This window comes from Vicugna pacos, chromosome 25 (genome assembly GCF_048564905.1).
Source record: "Vicugna pacos chromosome 25, VicPac4, whole genome shotgun sequence".
Taxonomy (NCBI): Eukaryota; Metazoa; Chordata; class Mammalia; order Artiodactyla; family Camelidae; genus Vicugna; species Vicugna pacos.
The window spans coordinates 7865398-7881712 of NC_133011.1; the positions used below are offsets into that span (position 1 = coordinate 7865398).

The 16315-nt window shown below is 36.1% G+C and overlaps 1 protein-coding gene across 4 annotated transcripts in view; it reads left to right on the top strand.

Annotated features, from left to right (window-relative positions):
• Positions 1-14665, top strand: part of MTDH (metadherin) — a 50440-nt gene extending 35775 nt beyond the window's left edge. For 2 of the 4 annotated variants that reach the window (XM_031691181.2, XM_031691183.2), the window contains 5 exons: positions 3547-3671; positions 9129-9236; positions 10023-10163; positions 12142-12298; positions 12931-13159. In XM_031691181.2, the coding sequence (XP_031547041.1) occupies positions 3547-3671; positions 9129-9236; positions 10023-10163; positions 12142-12298; positions 12931-13001 (602 nt within the window). In that variant the 3' untranslated portion in view covers positions 13002-13159. Of the gene's footprint in view, positions 1-3546; positions 3672-9128; positions 9237-10022; positions 10164-12141; positions 12299-12930 lie in introns of all 4 variants that reach the window. The other 2 variants (XM_006198039.3, XM_015249419.3) reach the window with 2 other exon arrangements.
• Positions 14666-16315: the final 1650 nt, after the last annotated feature.

Genomic DNA, 16315 nt, shown 5'->3' on the forward strand with positions numbered 1-16315 from the left:
CTTAGAACACTGCATCCTACATGGTAAATATTCAGTAAGTGCTGTAGTACTGTTGATGATACTCTTCTAGGGGCAAAATGAGTCTACTCAGGTTAATTTGTATCGTCTGTTTCAACACTGGGGAATGTCTTTTTAACATAATTATTTTGTTTTATTAAAGTTAATTCTGAATTAACTTCTGACCAGAAACAGCGACAGCCATTTTGTTACTGAGATAAAATAGAGAAGAGCTCTGAAATGCTTAAACCTAAAACATTATTTCACCAGCAAATTAGTGGAGAGGCAAATTCCTTACCATTTTGAAAGGACAGCTAATATGACTCTTTGAAAAGACTTTGGTAAACTAATGGGACAATTTTAAGAAATGAGAAATTATTTATAAATGGAGAAAACTATACTAGGAATGAAGCTATACTACATAGTTTCAAGGAAACTGTCTAATAAATTTATTAGTATTAAAAATTTTTAATAAAATAAATACTAAAGAAAAAAAGGTTTAATAGGGGGAGGGTTATAGCTCAATGGTAGAATGCATGCCTAGCATGCACCAGGTCCTCCATCAAAAGAATAAGAAGTAAACCTAATTACTTCCCCCCAACAAAAAAAAAAATTTTATAAGAAAAAAAAATTTATTAGTACATTAGGTCCATGAACCTTAGAATTATGCACTGAGAAGTCTCCTGGTGAGAGTTTTTAGGCTTAGGTGATTGATCTGTTGTTTTAAAGTAATTTTATTTAATACCAATTAATTTAAAAATATGTGAAAACCAACCAAAACCAAAAGTAATTTTATTTAATACCAGTTAATTTAAAAATATATGAAATCAATAAACATGGAAAAATCACCTTAAAGCTTTATAAAGCCAATAGAGATTTATGCTTCTGTTAATGTTCTGATAGAAGGCTACATTTATTCTGATAGAAGGCTACAACTATTCTTCAAATTTTTTTACCATCTGAGCCTTTATTAAGAAATAATTTTAATAAGATCTTTACTAAATTTTTATCCCTCACTCCCCCACTACCATATTTATTAAGAAAATAGTTTATATATTTATTGCACCTATTCACTTGGCAAAATTTTTTTCTTCTTGATAAAATAAAGTTTCTTTCCCAACAAGAGGCCTTAAGAGACCTGGGTTATAGACAGCAATTTTCCAAATCTGGGTTTCTTATTTGTGAGGTTTTAGCAAAACCATTGACAACGTCGGCATTCGAATCTCCTGAGAATATTGTTAATGAATGCTTGGCGTAAGGTTAACAATTGGTTGCAGACATCTATTAGATCCATTTTTACTTATAAAAATGACTTCTACATTTAGACATAACCAAGTGTATCTTATTGAGAAGGAATTTTTGTTTTGTTTTGTTTTTTGGTGGAGGGAGGTAATTTGGTTTATTTATTCTTGGAGGAGGTACTGGGGATTGAACCAGGACCTCGTGCATGCTAACCATGCACTCTACCACTTGAGCTATACCCTCCCTCCCTTACTGAGAGATTTATCAGGATTGTGAGAAATAAATTCTTAATTGTGTATGCTTGATAGCTTAGAAACTGACTTTATTGTTAGTGTCATCAGTCACTTTAAAAACAGTGGGTACCATTTACTGAGCACTTACTGCATTGCTCTGAACTCCTTTTCATGTATCTCATACAATCCTCTCAGCAATTCTGTGAAGTTGGTATATAGCCCATTAAGGTTAAGAAATTTGACCAAAATCACAGTTATTAAGTAGTAGAGCAATATTCAGATGAGGTCTGTTTGACTTGAAGGTCCATGCTTTTAACCTCTATGCTAATACTATGTAGTACTGGCTCCGGGTCCTTGCTCATAGTAGTACATTTAGAAATACAGGAAGAGACTTCGTTTTTTGTAAGACTTCACACTTGTTCCATGTTTTTCCTCTACTAGACCATCAGTTCTTATGTTTTCAGTCTCTCTCGATCCTCTACTGGTTTAGCCTCTCTTCTCCCTTTCCACACTTCCCATGACAGAATCTGTTGCTCTGTTCTTAATTGTCTGTTGTACTTACTTATCTTCATCCCTGAATAGACAGACTGTGAGCTCCATGTGGGGAAGGATTGTATCACACTTGTTTTTGTAATTCTGGTACCTAACTCAAGTTCCAGTACTTAGTGCTTAATGAGATAAGTTCCTATAACTCCATTGTTAAGATATATCTATTATTAATGTATTATTTTCTTTTATCTCTTCATAAGAATTTGGGATCATGTTGCACGGACAGTTTTGTCTGTCATTTTTTTTTCTATGAGCATTTTCCCAGATCATTACATATTTTCCAAAATATAGGTTTTAAAGGCTCATGGGGATGTATCATAATACCTACTCTCTAGACAAAATTAATAGAATTCATGTGGAAAAATAAGCATAGTGAAGAAAATAAGAGGAATGTAGGCAGATTTATTGTTCTAGATATTAAAATGTATTACAAAGTTATATTAATAAATATGGCATTATCCCAAGAATAGATCAGTGGAATAGAACAGAAATTCCGGAAACAAGCCTCAAATATATATGAAACAAATTAATATTTGATAAAAGTATCATTTGGCATTAACGGGAAATGTTGGATTTTTTTTTATTTTAATAAAGCAATGTTAGAATGACTTGTTAACCATTTAGAAATAAAGCCTAACCCTGTTATCTTGGCTATAAGTAGTCATCACAGGAGTGTATATGGACATGTGAATGATGTCCAGGAAGAGGAGAAAAGAATTCATTCGGGAACTACTTATTTAACCAGGGTAAAGACAAAGATTATTTTTCTCTTTTAGAATAAGCCAGTGATAGCTTCCCAAAGGAGGTAAAAATTCAGTGACTGCTAGAGAGAAAGAATTTTAAAGTATGGAGTAAAAATCTATTCTTAAGATTAAGGTGCTAGAAACCCTGAAAGGGACTCACATATTTTAGAAAGATAAAAGTATCATTCAATAATCTGAAAAAATGTAAGAAGGTACAAGTTAAGTACTTAGAAAAGAGGAGAAAAAGAAGAGGTTGAATATTTTCAGTGACTGGGTGGATTTGAAGAAGAACCTAATCTTGAAAAGCTCATAAGGAGGGGAGGAGCATAATTCTGGCACTACTGTTAAGATCGACTCATTCTGTAGCCTAGGGGAATAATCAATTACCAAAATGTTACAATAATCAGGACAGAAAAAATGACCAAGGTCATAGATGAAGTTAGACATAAACAGTGGAAAGAGAGCAGATTAGGAGACAAATTTCCTTTGATAACAAAATCCTTTGATAACAAAGGAAGTAGGGAGAATGGAATAAATGATTAATTTATAAGTTTTCTAGAGTTCCTTAGACCTTCCATTTAATTCATCTTATGATGTGCCCAGCAGAAGTTGGGTAAAGGTTTTTATCATCATGTTATGGTTTTTTTCCGGACTCTTAAAAGGTGCTTGGGAGAAAGAAGAGCAATAGTTTAAAATTACAGCTTAGTTCAGTGTAAGGAATTTGGGGTTTTGCATTTTAGTTTTGGCAGAAACGATACCTAATTAACATTGTTAAATTTTAGATGGTCTGTCTTCTGCTGATCCCAGCTCTGATTGGAATGCGCCAGCAGAAGAGTGGGGGAATTGGGTAGACGAAGAAAGAGCTTCACTTCTAAAGTCCCAAGAACCAATTCCTGATGATCAGAAAGTGAGTAAAGGGATGGGTATGTTTATTTCTCTGTGCACCCAACTATATTAAAATTATTAAGGGTTACATTCCTTTTCTAAATATATCCGAGGGGTAGAATTGCTTCAGAGAGGCATTCTAATCATATTTGCTTCAATTATCATATGTCCACATGTCTTCTCCATATCACTGTTTGCACAAATTATTGAGGATTCTACTATGTGGAGGCACAATTAGACACTGATCAGAAAACAAAATGCACAATTTCCTGTCCTCTAATCGGCCTACCAATTTAGTGTATTTAGAGAAGTGTAGATTGGTTCTCAGTAAAAGATTAAGGAAAGCTTCATTGCAGCAGAGAAGGCTGAGACCATCATGAAAGAGGGACCAAGGTAGGAAAGTAAGTAACACCTGTGGTGGAGAGGTGTAACACACGTGTGCAATCGGAGGGAGGGTCGATTGTATCTGTGTCAATCTTCCCCTCCCAAGTTGTGTTCCTTAAAGAAAGGGACCATGAAGTTTTTATTTTTGTAGCTCTAGCAACATGCTTAATATTCAGTAAATGAATAAATAGATGAAATGAATGATACTTGCCTTGCCACATTTTTTATGAAATTCTGTAAGTAATGAGAACCTGTTGACAACTTTTTTAAACTAGTGATAACCTCGTAATTTTTAGGGTTAGAAAAATTAGGCTGGATAAAGCAGAAAGATGAAAAGACAGGTTTGGGAGACTGTTTTGTACCATTTTGAGTAAGTGTTAAATAGGCCATTACAGGAGTCAAGAGAGGAAATGATGAACTAAGCTGATAGCTTTGAAAAATAAACGGAATTGATATTTACAAGAGACATGAAACTACTGACTGAACTTTTCTACTGGTTGGTTGTAGAAATCAGGGAGAAAAGTCAAAAAGGCTCTGAATATAATAGGGCTATTAACAGTCAACAGACATTAATTGAGCACCTGCCATGGATCAGGTATTGTGCTAGTGGAGAAACAAGATAAACAAGACACAATTCTGCCTTCAAGGAGCCTGCAGTCTAGTTAGGGAGGAAGGGAAGGAGAAAGGCACATTGGAGATTAAAATAATGTTACAGTGTGTTAGGCATTATGGAAGTATTTAAGAGTTTTTTTGCAAAGGCACCCCAGAAGTAAAAGCAGAATGTGAAGCAAAGAGTGGTCAGAAATGAGACTGGAGAAGGAAGCAGGAACCAGATTCTAGAGGTCCTTGAATGTCATGTTTAAAACCTTGGATTTTATCCTGTAAATAATGGAAAGATTTTAAGCTGAAGTGGAGGTTTCCTTTTGGCTACTCTGGCAACCCATGTAGAAAAGGGAGTGGAGGAGTATATGAATTGAGGCAGTATGTGAATTGTAAAATGAACCCCATTAAGAGGTTGTTTAGTAATCGAGTACAGTAGTGGTGAGAATAATATGCAGAGTAGAGGACAGATTGGAGAAATCAATTGAAGTAAAATCAACAGAACATGGTTAGAGTTGACTGGAAAAAGAACCATCAAAAATGACTCCCAGGATTGTAGCTTAGGTAACTGAGAAAAGGTGGAAATGGTGCTCCCAACAGAGAATCTAGGAGCAAAAGCTAGTTAAGTGAGGGGAAATGGTTGGTTCAATTTGATTAAGTTAAAATGCAGGATGTTTTGTAGATATGTCTAAGAAAAGTTGGTTGTACTAGGTTACAGCTTAGGGAAAAGATCTGTGTTTAGAAGTTACTAGTAAATGGTTGTTAAAACTTCAAGGGTAAGTGAAATACGTGGGAAAATCTATGGAGTCAAAAAGAGAAGTGTAATGAGCATAGAAATCTGGGGAACTCCCAACTAAGGAGAAACAAAAGCCCATGAAAGAGACCGGAGAGTTCTGGGTCACAGAAGCTGAGGCATTTGCTCTGTGGTAATACAGAGCAGTTTCGTCAGAAATTTTGGAATGGTAGCCATATTGGAGTAAGTTGAGTAAATGATGGTTAAAAAATAGTAATAAGAAGTGTAAGTTTTTTTTCATAAGTAAGTTTGGGTAGGGATGGAGGAAAGGTAGTGGATAACAGCAAACTGTAGTATCAGGAAGGGTTTTGTTGGGGTTGTTTGTATTTTAATGATAGGAGAGATTTTAGTGCAGGGGTCAGCAAACTTTATTAAAGGGCTGTGTAGTAGTGCAAAAACAGCCATAGCCAACATGGAGATGAACTTCTATCTACAAAAACTGGCATTGGGTGAGATTTGTAGTTTGTCAACCCCTGCTTTAACAAAGAGAGAAAGGATCTAGAATAAAGTAAAAATTAAGCACTTGAGAGAGATTTGGCTAGGAGAGTAAGATCCTGGCAGTAGGGGTGGGGGAACCGTAGGTACAAGTAGATTGTGGGTTGACCTCTCATAGGATATAGTACCTTTTATCTTTAGAGACCAAAGAAAGAGAGGTACTAATGGGATTCGTTACTAAGGGTGTAAATAAATAGAGAGGAACGGCTAACAGGTTATATGAAAGTCATAGGGGAAAATGAGCTTTGGATTTGACCTACAAAAGCTTCCTAGAGTTGGCAGGGGCTGTGGAGGAGGGAGGGATGAACGGTCAGAGCGCAGAGGGGTTCTAAGGCAATGAAACCGCTCTGTACAATACTGTACTGGTGGAAACACGTCATTATACATTTGTTCAGACCCAAAGAATATACAACACCAAGAGTGAACTCGAAACTGTGGGCTTTGAGTGAGAATAATGTGTCAGTGTAGCAGTGTATGCTCATCACTTGTAACAAATGCACCACAGTGGTGGAGCTGCTGATGATGGGGGAGGCTACGTGTGGGGGGGGGGGCAGGGAGTACGTGGAAATCTGTGCCTTCTGCTCAATTTTGCTGTAACCTAAAACTATTCTAAAAAGAAAAGTATTAAAAAGAAAAGCTTCCCAGAACACGACCTTAACACATAGTAATCATTCTGATATTTATTGAATGTTGAATGGATGTACAATTGAAAATCTATTTTTCTAACTGAAACTTCCCTGTTGCCTGATCATCAGAATTAAACAGTAGAACCACTGAATGGAGTAAAGACTACCACATATCGTAGTTCTTTTTCTGGGTATATTCAGAGATCACTTTACGTTTCTAAGCAGAAATGGGGCCCCATTTAATGCCCATCATTTGGAGAACAGAGATATAAAGTGTGATTTGTTTACAGTGGCAAATTAGACAGATGTTAAAAATAAAAGAAATACAGCTACATTAATATCAGCCTAAATAGAATCTCAAAAACTTACTGAATGATGAAGAGCAGGTTAGAAAAAGACAGTATGATACAATTTATATAAATTTGTGTATGAATACACATAAATTTACAGAAAAATTGATTGGATGGGCACAAAAGAAAATCATCACAAGGGTTTACTCCTAGGGAGGTAGTGTAGGAATAGGATAGGGAGGAGAGGGGAGTATAAAGGAATTTTTAAGTTTAAAAAATCCAAAATAAATTTGTCAGAATATCACTTCTTTTATACAAGTTAAAAGATTTGGATTTCAGCCTTTTTCTTCCATGAATAAAAATAGTGTTTTGCCATGATGAACCACATTTCTCTTATGGTTGGATTATAAATTGGCTGTGAAGCCGACTGACCAGAGTCCCCGTGACCTAAAAATCCTTCATAGTATGCATCTTTTCATACGGTATTTTAATCATTGTGAGCCTATGGTGAAATTTTCTGTGGAAGTTTTCCAAAACTTGCAACCCACTTGGACTGAAAATCTCTTAGCTAAGTTTGTGCATGATTTAGTTTTTGTTTTTTCTTTTTTCCATCTGCTAGTAATTTCTGAAAACTATTTGGTAGTTCTTGAGACCTCCAAAGTCATCCTAATGAATATAGTGCTGAGCAGAGAAACAGCAGTTACTCATATCATCTCACCCTTTAAATAGAGTCTAGGAATCTTGGCTGTCATCTGTACATAAACAAAAAGACTAAACAAAAAGCACTTTTCCCTGGAAAACTCGACTTTATGGTATGTGTGAAGAAATATGAATACTAATTTAACAATCCTAATTCACTATTTTTGTCATGCAGAATATTTTCAGTGACATTCCTTCTCAAATTCAATTTTTTAATTAAGCCCTTTATTTTGAGATGATTACAGAGTCATATGTACTTGTAAGAAATAATAGAGAGACCCTGTGTGCCTTTTACCCAGTGTCCCCCAAAAGTAGCATCTTAGAAAACTGTGGTGCAGTATCACAGCCAGCATGCTGACATTGAGACAGTCAGGATACAGAATGCTTCCATCATTGCAAGGATCCCTCATGTCACATTTTTTATAGCCGTACTTGCTACCCTCTGGTCTCCTCCCACTTCTTAACTCCTGGCCACCAGTAATGTGTTCTCCATCTCTATGATTTTGTCATTTCAAGAGTGTTCTATGAATAGAATTATATAGCATGTAGCCTTTTGGTACTGTTTTTTTCAGTTAGCCTAATTCTCTAGAGGTTCATCCAGACTGTTGTGTGTATCACTAGTTGGTCCTTTTTTTTACTTCTGAGTAGTAGCCCATGGCCTGGGTACACCTCAGTTTACTTAACCATTCTCCTGTTGAAGAACATCTGGGTTGTTTTCAGTTTGGGGCCGTTATGAATAAAGCTGCTATGCATATTATATACAGGTTTTTGTGTGAACATAAATTTTCATTTCTCTGGAAATAATGCCCAGGAGTACAATCCCTGGGTTGTACAGTAGTTGCATGTTTAAACTTTAAGAAGCTACCAAACTATTTTCCAGAGTGGCTATACATTTTACATTTTCACTGGCAATGTATGAGTGATCTAATTTCTCTGCATCCTTGTCAGCACTTGCTGTTGTCACTATTTTTTATTTTAGCCATTTTGGTAGGTGTATGATGATTAGTCACTATGGTTTTAATTTGCATTCTGATAGCTAGTGATGTTGAACATCTTTTCATGTGCTTCTTTGCCATTTGTCTGTTTTCTTTCTTGAAATCTCTGTTCATATCTTTTTCACATTTTCTAATTGTTCAGTTTGTTTACCGTTGAATTTTGAGTATTCTTTATATAATCTAGATACAAGTCCTTCGTTGGTTATATGCTTTGCAAATATTTTCTCCTACTCTGTAGCTTGACATTCTCTTAATAGAGTCAAATTCAATTTTAATGCAAATAATTCTGCATTTAAACTCTAAAATAAAACAATTTCCTATGAAATGAGTTTAAATTTAAAATCCAAAGTTTGCATAGCTCTCTAATCGCATAGTGAATGATGAAAGATGTAAGAAAAGGGGGTCTATCATAGACAATAGGAAAATTAAGTTCCATTTTTAAATATGTGATTTCAGATCAGTTTTATTGTTACTAATTCTTATTTAGAATTTGAGAGAAAAAGACAACCAAATGAATGAAATTATTTCATAATAATTTTCTGAATAATGAAAACTTAACCAGTCGGTTCACTTCAATACTTTTGCTTTTAACATCAGGTTTCAGATGATGATAAAGAAAAGGGAGAGGGAGCTCTTCCAACCGGGAAATCTAAAAAGAAAAAAAAGAAAAAGAAGAAGCAAGGTGAAGATAACTCTCCTGCACAGGTAGAATATCAAAACAACAAACATCATTCATCAAGCACAGCCTGCTGAATTGTGGAAAGATAATATACAGATAACCAAGAAAATGTAGAGATAAAGACAATATGAAACATTAGATTTACTTGAAAAGTATTTGAAAAGTTATAGAATGTTTTAAAGATTGTATATATCATACTGTAATAAAAGAATTATTGCTCTAAAATTGATATCAAAGATGTAAACCCAAAAGTAAATAACTAAAATTGTAAATAAGATGCATTTTGGTTTGTATTATGGTGAAATGGAAAGGAAGTATAGTATTTCACACATACAGAAATTCTTTGAGTAATGGAATTTAGAAAATTGGAAATTTTGCAAAATTACAAAAACCCATGTGCCTAACAGGTGGAGTGTTCCCCGTGACTCTTGAGTTTGCTGGCTGTTCCACTTCATTGTCTTTACTGCTCTTTCAGCTTCTAACAGGAATTTTCTATTTATATCACTCCTACATTCACTTTTTTTTCCTTTGGCTTTTCCTATCTGGGAAAATATCTTTAGATCTTATTATAGATGAAAACAAGATATTTTCATTTCAAACATACTAGATTACTAGAAATATGAGTGGACTTTTGAAAGTGCTATCACCATTACATGACAACTTAGGAAAATCTTAGCTCCTTACTTATGATCACGTGGCTCGCTGTTTTCTTTCCTTTCAGTGTAGTAGGTAGCCAAAATTTCTGGAGGGTAGGCTACTTAATTAGTAAAAATGAGTGATTTATATCATCTAACACACTACTTTCCTCTTAGGACACAGAAGAATTAGAAAAAGAGATTAGAGAAGAGCCTCCAGTGAATACCTCTAAAGTCCGTCCAAAACAGGAAAAAGCTTTTCCTCTGAAGACCATAAGCACTAGTGATGCAGCTGAAGCACTTATCAAAAATAGCCAGGTAACTTTGTGATATTTAAGAAATAAAATTTCGATAACTTGAGATTGTATTATTGCTAATATTTTATTGAAGCATCATGCTAAACATTTTAAATACACCAAATTGGCCTCAAAGCAACCCCACAGGAAAAGTGAGACCCATCATATAAATGAGGATAGAGAAGTTAATAACTTGGCCCAAGTCGTGTAACTATCAGGCAAAACCAGAGCCACTAGACTGCATTTTTTCTTGTTGAATATCTAGGCAGACAAGGGATAGATGGCTTGCAGAAGATGTGACTGGTTGCATTTTCCCAAAAGCGTGCACATAATAGGACTGTGATCCTACCTTTTGAAATGTAGCATTTGTTTAAAATTTGGCAACAGTATGAAATATGTGCCATCTGTGGAAAATTTTGATATGTCAGAAGGGACCATTTTATAAAAGGTCTAGGCCAGTGACACAAAGACCTCTTTAAAATCTGATTTCTGATTAGGTAAAGTGTATCATATGAAAATATATGAAATATGAGTAACCGTGAAATTCTGCATGATTCATGTATGTAATCATTCCAAAAACATGTGTTGAGAACCTAGCACCTGCCCCACACTAAGGCCCTGGGGATACACCAGAGAGCAAAGCAAACAAGGTCTCTGCCTTTGGCAGCTCACATGTTGAATAAAACAGCTTCACACAGGAACCCGAGTCACTGCTCAGAGAAAGGATCCTAAAACTCGGAGCCATACTTCCTGTTTGGATTTAATGCTTTTAATTCCCTGAGAGTGTTTTGAGATAAAAGGATATAGTCTCGGTACATACATAGGTCTAGTAGTAAGACTATGAAGGGTCCTTTGACATTTTGATATTTCACTTAATAAGTCTTTTTCAGAAGCCATCCTATAAAGGGTATTTGAGTCCTTCTGTGATTTAATATAGATAAGTGAGAGAAGGTGGGGGAAGGAGATTTAAAATGAGTACTAAAATTTGGGGGTATGAAATAAATATAGGGAACATTAAGAAAGCTGAACTGAGCAACATAAATGCAGCTTCCGTGACCTGAAGTAGGAGGAAGGAGCCCTAGCAGTTCCCTAACTACACACATCGGCCTCTTGTTCCCTTCCTGTTGTGCTCTCTTGAAGCCTGGAAGAACAAGGGGCGAGAGAAGCGTTACTTGCCCTTATTTCAATACTCAAAATAATCACCACAGCTAAAGCTCACGTGCTCGTCTGTTACAGCCTCACGGCACTCCAGGTACCAGAGTCTGTGTCACCACCTGTCCTGGACGTTCGGTACAGCTAGGCCTCAGTCCAGCAAGTCTCTGCCCTCAGGTTAAAGAGGAGAAGCCAGGCTAGGGGTCTAGGCTCTGGGCATCATGAGCTCACTGTCAGACTGGATAAAACTCTGAAGATTTGGACCTGAGTTTTACTAGTTGGCTTTAATCGCTAGAACTAGTCACCTAGCCTGCTTTTTCTGAGACCGTCTTTTTCCTTGAAGAGGAAACTGAAGCTATTGCTGCTGCTATTTGAAATATCCTTAACTCTGGAGAAGGGGAAAGGCAGGTAGCACCTGCTGGTAGTTCAGAGATTAGCTGTTTTCTTTTTGCCTTTCACATGAGAAGGTTCTGCGTTGAGAGTTTGTGGCAAGTGGACAGAACCATTGAACCAATAACACATATAAAATCCTGCTATTTGCAGTGACAAGGGAAAATGTAAAAGTTAATGAAAATGGAATTACTCACTCCTATTTGAGATTCAGCAAACATCTTTAATTTTGTGTGTTCATTTTTATCTCAGCCTGTGTTTGTGGGTATTATAGGTAAAGGTTTATTTGGTTACACGTCACTAGAGGGCGGGCATGAGTTGTGGTGCTTCTGCTGGTAAATTACTTAGAAACCATCTTTGTATTTACTTGCTGTTAAGCAGCTTCTTGGTGTCACCATGATACTTAGTTTTATTTGAAATTTTTTGTGAAAATCTAAGGCAATTTTATTTCAAAATAGCCTATCAAGACTCTTGCACCTGCTCTTTCTACCGAGCCATCTGTTATTTTATCAAAAAGTGATTCTGACAAGAGCTCTTCCCAAGTGCCACCGATGCTACAAGAAACAGATAAATCCAAGTCAAATACTAAGCAAAATAGTGTGCCTCCTTCACAGAGTAAGTAATCCTCATTTCGGGAGCTTTTGTGTGTTCTCTGCAGTGTTTATAAGTGTTGACATCTGAGAAGTCTGATGGATTAGTAGGGCAGCCCTTCAAAGCCTAGACTCCTGGAACCTTGTGGACCTCAGTTGTGAGGGCCAAGGGGCTCAGGAGGCCAAGGCAAGGGTAGGTGACCACGGACATACACAGCAGGGGCCTTGGTACCTGCCCTTGTTTGCCTCGGCCCTCCTTTTTTCTGTGCACATGTCCTTGAGACTACAAATTGTTCTGTGCCCTTTTTCCCCCCTTTTCTCCCTTCAGCTACCTGTACTGTTCATTTTACCTCTTTTCACTTTTATTACTTAGATTGAGTCATATTAAATGATAGTTTTTCTAGATCAAAACTGATGAAATATGTGTATGGTTAAACCAAGTAATTGGGATTGAAAAAGAAAGAGGAAGGCAGCCAGAGGATAACCTAAAAACATGTAACTAGAACTTGAAAACATAATCATAAATTTGAGGCGTTACTGGTGGATTTCGAGGCATATTTTTTAGTTGATACTACTTTTATATTTTTGAAACAGCAATATTTACTATCCTCCTAACTTTTTTCTCTTTTTTTCTTTTTTCTTTTTTCTTCTTTTTAGCCAAGTCTGAAACTAGTTGGGAATCTCCCAAACAAATAAAAAAGAAGAAAAAAGCCAGACGGGAAACGTGAATTTTTTTTTTTTCTGAATTGGACATGTGTTTGCAAACACTGTCTTGAAATTATGCTGTTTATGCAATAATTTGTGAACATGTACAGAGTTTTATATAAATTTAAACCAATTTTTAAAACAAAACTGTGAACACAACCACCATAAAAATGGAATCAAAGGAAAGTTAATTTATGAAATTAAGAGGTCAGCAGAATATACTACAGTGCTGGAAGACACTTGGGGAAAGTCTTTTCAATTTAACAAGAACGATCTCAATTTAAGAATATTATCCTGGTTTTACAGCAGTGCCCTGTTTACAACAGATTGTGCCCTGTCTCATCTGCAGCTGAGGAATAAAGGATTCTGATGAGAGAGGGGCGCCTACAAAACAGTGGGCAGCTTCTTGGATCTTATGCACGGAACTCTAACCATTTGAATCTGTTTTATGCTTAAATCAAAGTGCTTTGATCAAATGCATAATCTGCCATATCTTTACATATTTGTTGGTAGCAATTTGTATTAAAGGAATCACAAGTGCAAATAAAAAGTCATTTATCATTTGTTTAACTAAACTGTCATGGTTTAGTTTACAGTTTTTTAAGAGTTCTTAAAACATTCAAAATGCAGTTGACACTTGTATGGCTTATGAAGTTATTTTTGATAGTCTTACTTTACTTGAATTGTTCAAAGTACAGTATATTTTAAGTTAAGAAAGATAAACTATATGTATTTGTTTTATACTTTTAAAGCTCAGACTCACAAATAATGCTTTCGTTTATGATTTGAAAACTTTGAGGCAAAATCCAACTTACATTTTTCCTTTCCCTAGCAATTACTTTTTTCCAGCGTCAACTCTTCTTCATTACTAATACTTTTTTGGCTTCAAAAATGAAATCTTTCACAAACTAGTTATACAGAACTTTGAGTATATGATGAAGAATGAAAAACTAGAGTCAGACAGCTTTAATTGACATTGTCAAGACCTCCAGTTATCAGGAATACATTTTTTTACTGCCTTAACCTGTAGTGCGTAGAATATGCATCAATTTCTTGAAGAGGATTCGTGTTTTTATAAGAATTTTCATGTAATTATTTCAATTGTGGTCAAATAAGGAACGTTTTCTGCTTGAAACCGTATTGATTTAAATGATGTGTGAGATGTTTCACCATTTTCAGGCACTGTGTAATTCTATTGTAATAAACTGGCAGGTATCTTTGTAACTATAAATAGTGCATGCTCAGCCATGTACACTGTAAATAGCCTCTACCAAACGTGTTTGACAAGGACCATAATTAACATCACTTAGTGAATTGTGATAAAGAAAAAAAGCCATGATTTATTTGATGTGATTGGCTTAATTGTTCTTCTGTGGCGCCAAGAAGGCAACTGTTTAACAGCTGTAACCAATGGTACTGATCTACCCATCCAATCCTGTCTTCATTATATTTGATTGTGGTTTGATAGTATTGCATTGTCACGCTAGGAAAGCTCAAGAAACAAAATGGTTTTAGTTTTGCTGAAGACTGGCCTTATTAATGGACAGCTTCCCTAACAAGCGATATTAACTTTTATCAGGTGTTAACATCTGTTTCAGGAACATGGCAGTATGTTTACATGTCAGAAGTTTTGTTTAATTCTATGATATTTCTAAATTGATTTGTTTAAATAAATTCAGCAAATGGATAGCATTGTTTTTATTGCTTCAATATTGGGGTAAGTAAGCTGAAGTGCCAGGAGTGAACTTCTTCAAATGACTGTACTGTTAGCTTTATACAGATGCTTCCTAAAGAGAGCCAAGGATTCCTACGTTGCAGCACTTTGGAAAGGCATCACAAAGGAGGATTGAATAGTCATTTTAGAATGTGCCAAAAGACCGACGCTCAGAAAATTTAATTGAACTCTCTCAACTCTACCTCACCATTTCTTTCTCTTAGAATTGTGTTGGCTCTGTCAAATGTCAGACTTTCTTTCTCCAGTCTAGTATCTCTCATTCAGCCACCAGCGCCAGGTGTTAGAGACACCACGCCGTCTTCTGACGGGAGATTTGGTGTGAAGGTGGAGAAGTGCACTGCTAAATTGGGTGGATCCAGGATGGAGATACCTGTCCCTTCTCTCTGGCTCTAGAGCCAGGGCATGGATTTTATGTTTTAAGAGATGGCAGCTACGAGTGATAAAATTAAGAAATTCATTCTCTTACACATGCATGAGGTGCAGACTCTTGCACAATTAAAGTATCATTGTTCATTGCTCTTCACTTGTTCCATAAGTGTTTCATGTGACATGAAAGCAGTTTCTAGCATCTGAACAGGAGAACTGTTTTCCAACATCAACTCAGAAGGTACTAAAATCAAGATAGTGATTCGGGAGGGGAGGACCTGTGGTCCTGCAGAGGCTTGGATTAGATGCTCCCCAAACCCCCAGTAGGGAGATGAGTGATCCCTTCAGGCTTTGTCAGGCCTGGAGAGGGCCCTTGTTCTGATTAGCAAACAAGGCCTCCTGGAGAAACTGCTTTAAACTCTCCCTCATCCTGACCTGTCTCCACACGACTTACTGAAAATCCTTCCCTGTTCTGGTGCAGGGAGTAGTGGGTTAGGATTTCCCCGGACTGGAATCCTACCTCTCTGTATTCTGAATTGAACAAAACAACAGTTGAGAGAGTCCAAAAACAAGTATTGAAATAAACTGTCATTATTGTGATTGACCGTGCTTACTTTATGCATGCGTTTTACTGGGTGGGTGGTGGGAGTAACTCATCTGAATCTAATGGTATTATTTCATAGGCTAATCCAGTTTGTACTTGGGTTAAAGATATTGAAGGGCAATATTTAACTACAGAGTTTAGTTTTTCTTAATTAAAAACAGTCCTCTATTAATATAGTATGAAGTATCTTTCAAAATTTAGAATTTAGATTTAAGATGTCTAATAGATGTCTTAAGATTTTCCTGTAAACTCATTGCACAAACTGGAATTACTTTCCAAAAGACTTAGGGAATGCAAATATGTTATTTGTAAAATGCATTGAGTATTGTAAATAAAACAAACCATTTTCGTTTTGTTTAAATTGCTCGTGATAGTTCTCTTATGGGAGGGGACTTCACAGTCATTTTGCATCCTAAGCTAGTCTAAAGGCAGTTTCTTTTTGATGTTCTTGATGTTTCTAAACCATAGGTTCTAGATGTTTCAATTGTTCTTGATGCTCTGAAACCATAGGCACTTGTAGGCTTTGCCACTGGGAAGTCAGATTTTTAGAATGAAGCATCTCTTGAAATGTCCCAGTTTGTGACACTGTTCTCTCTGGGAAACAGCTTCCATCTGACATCATCTTAGCATCA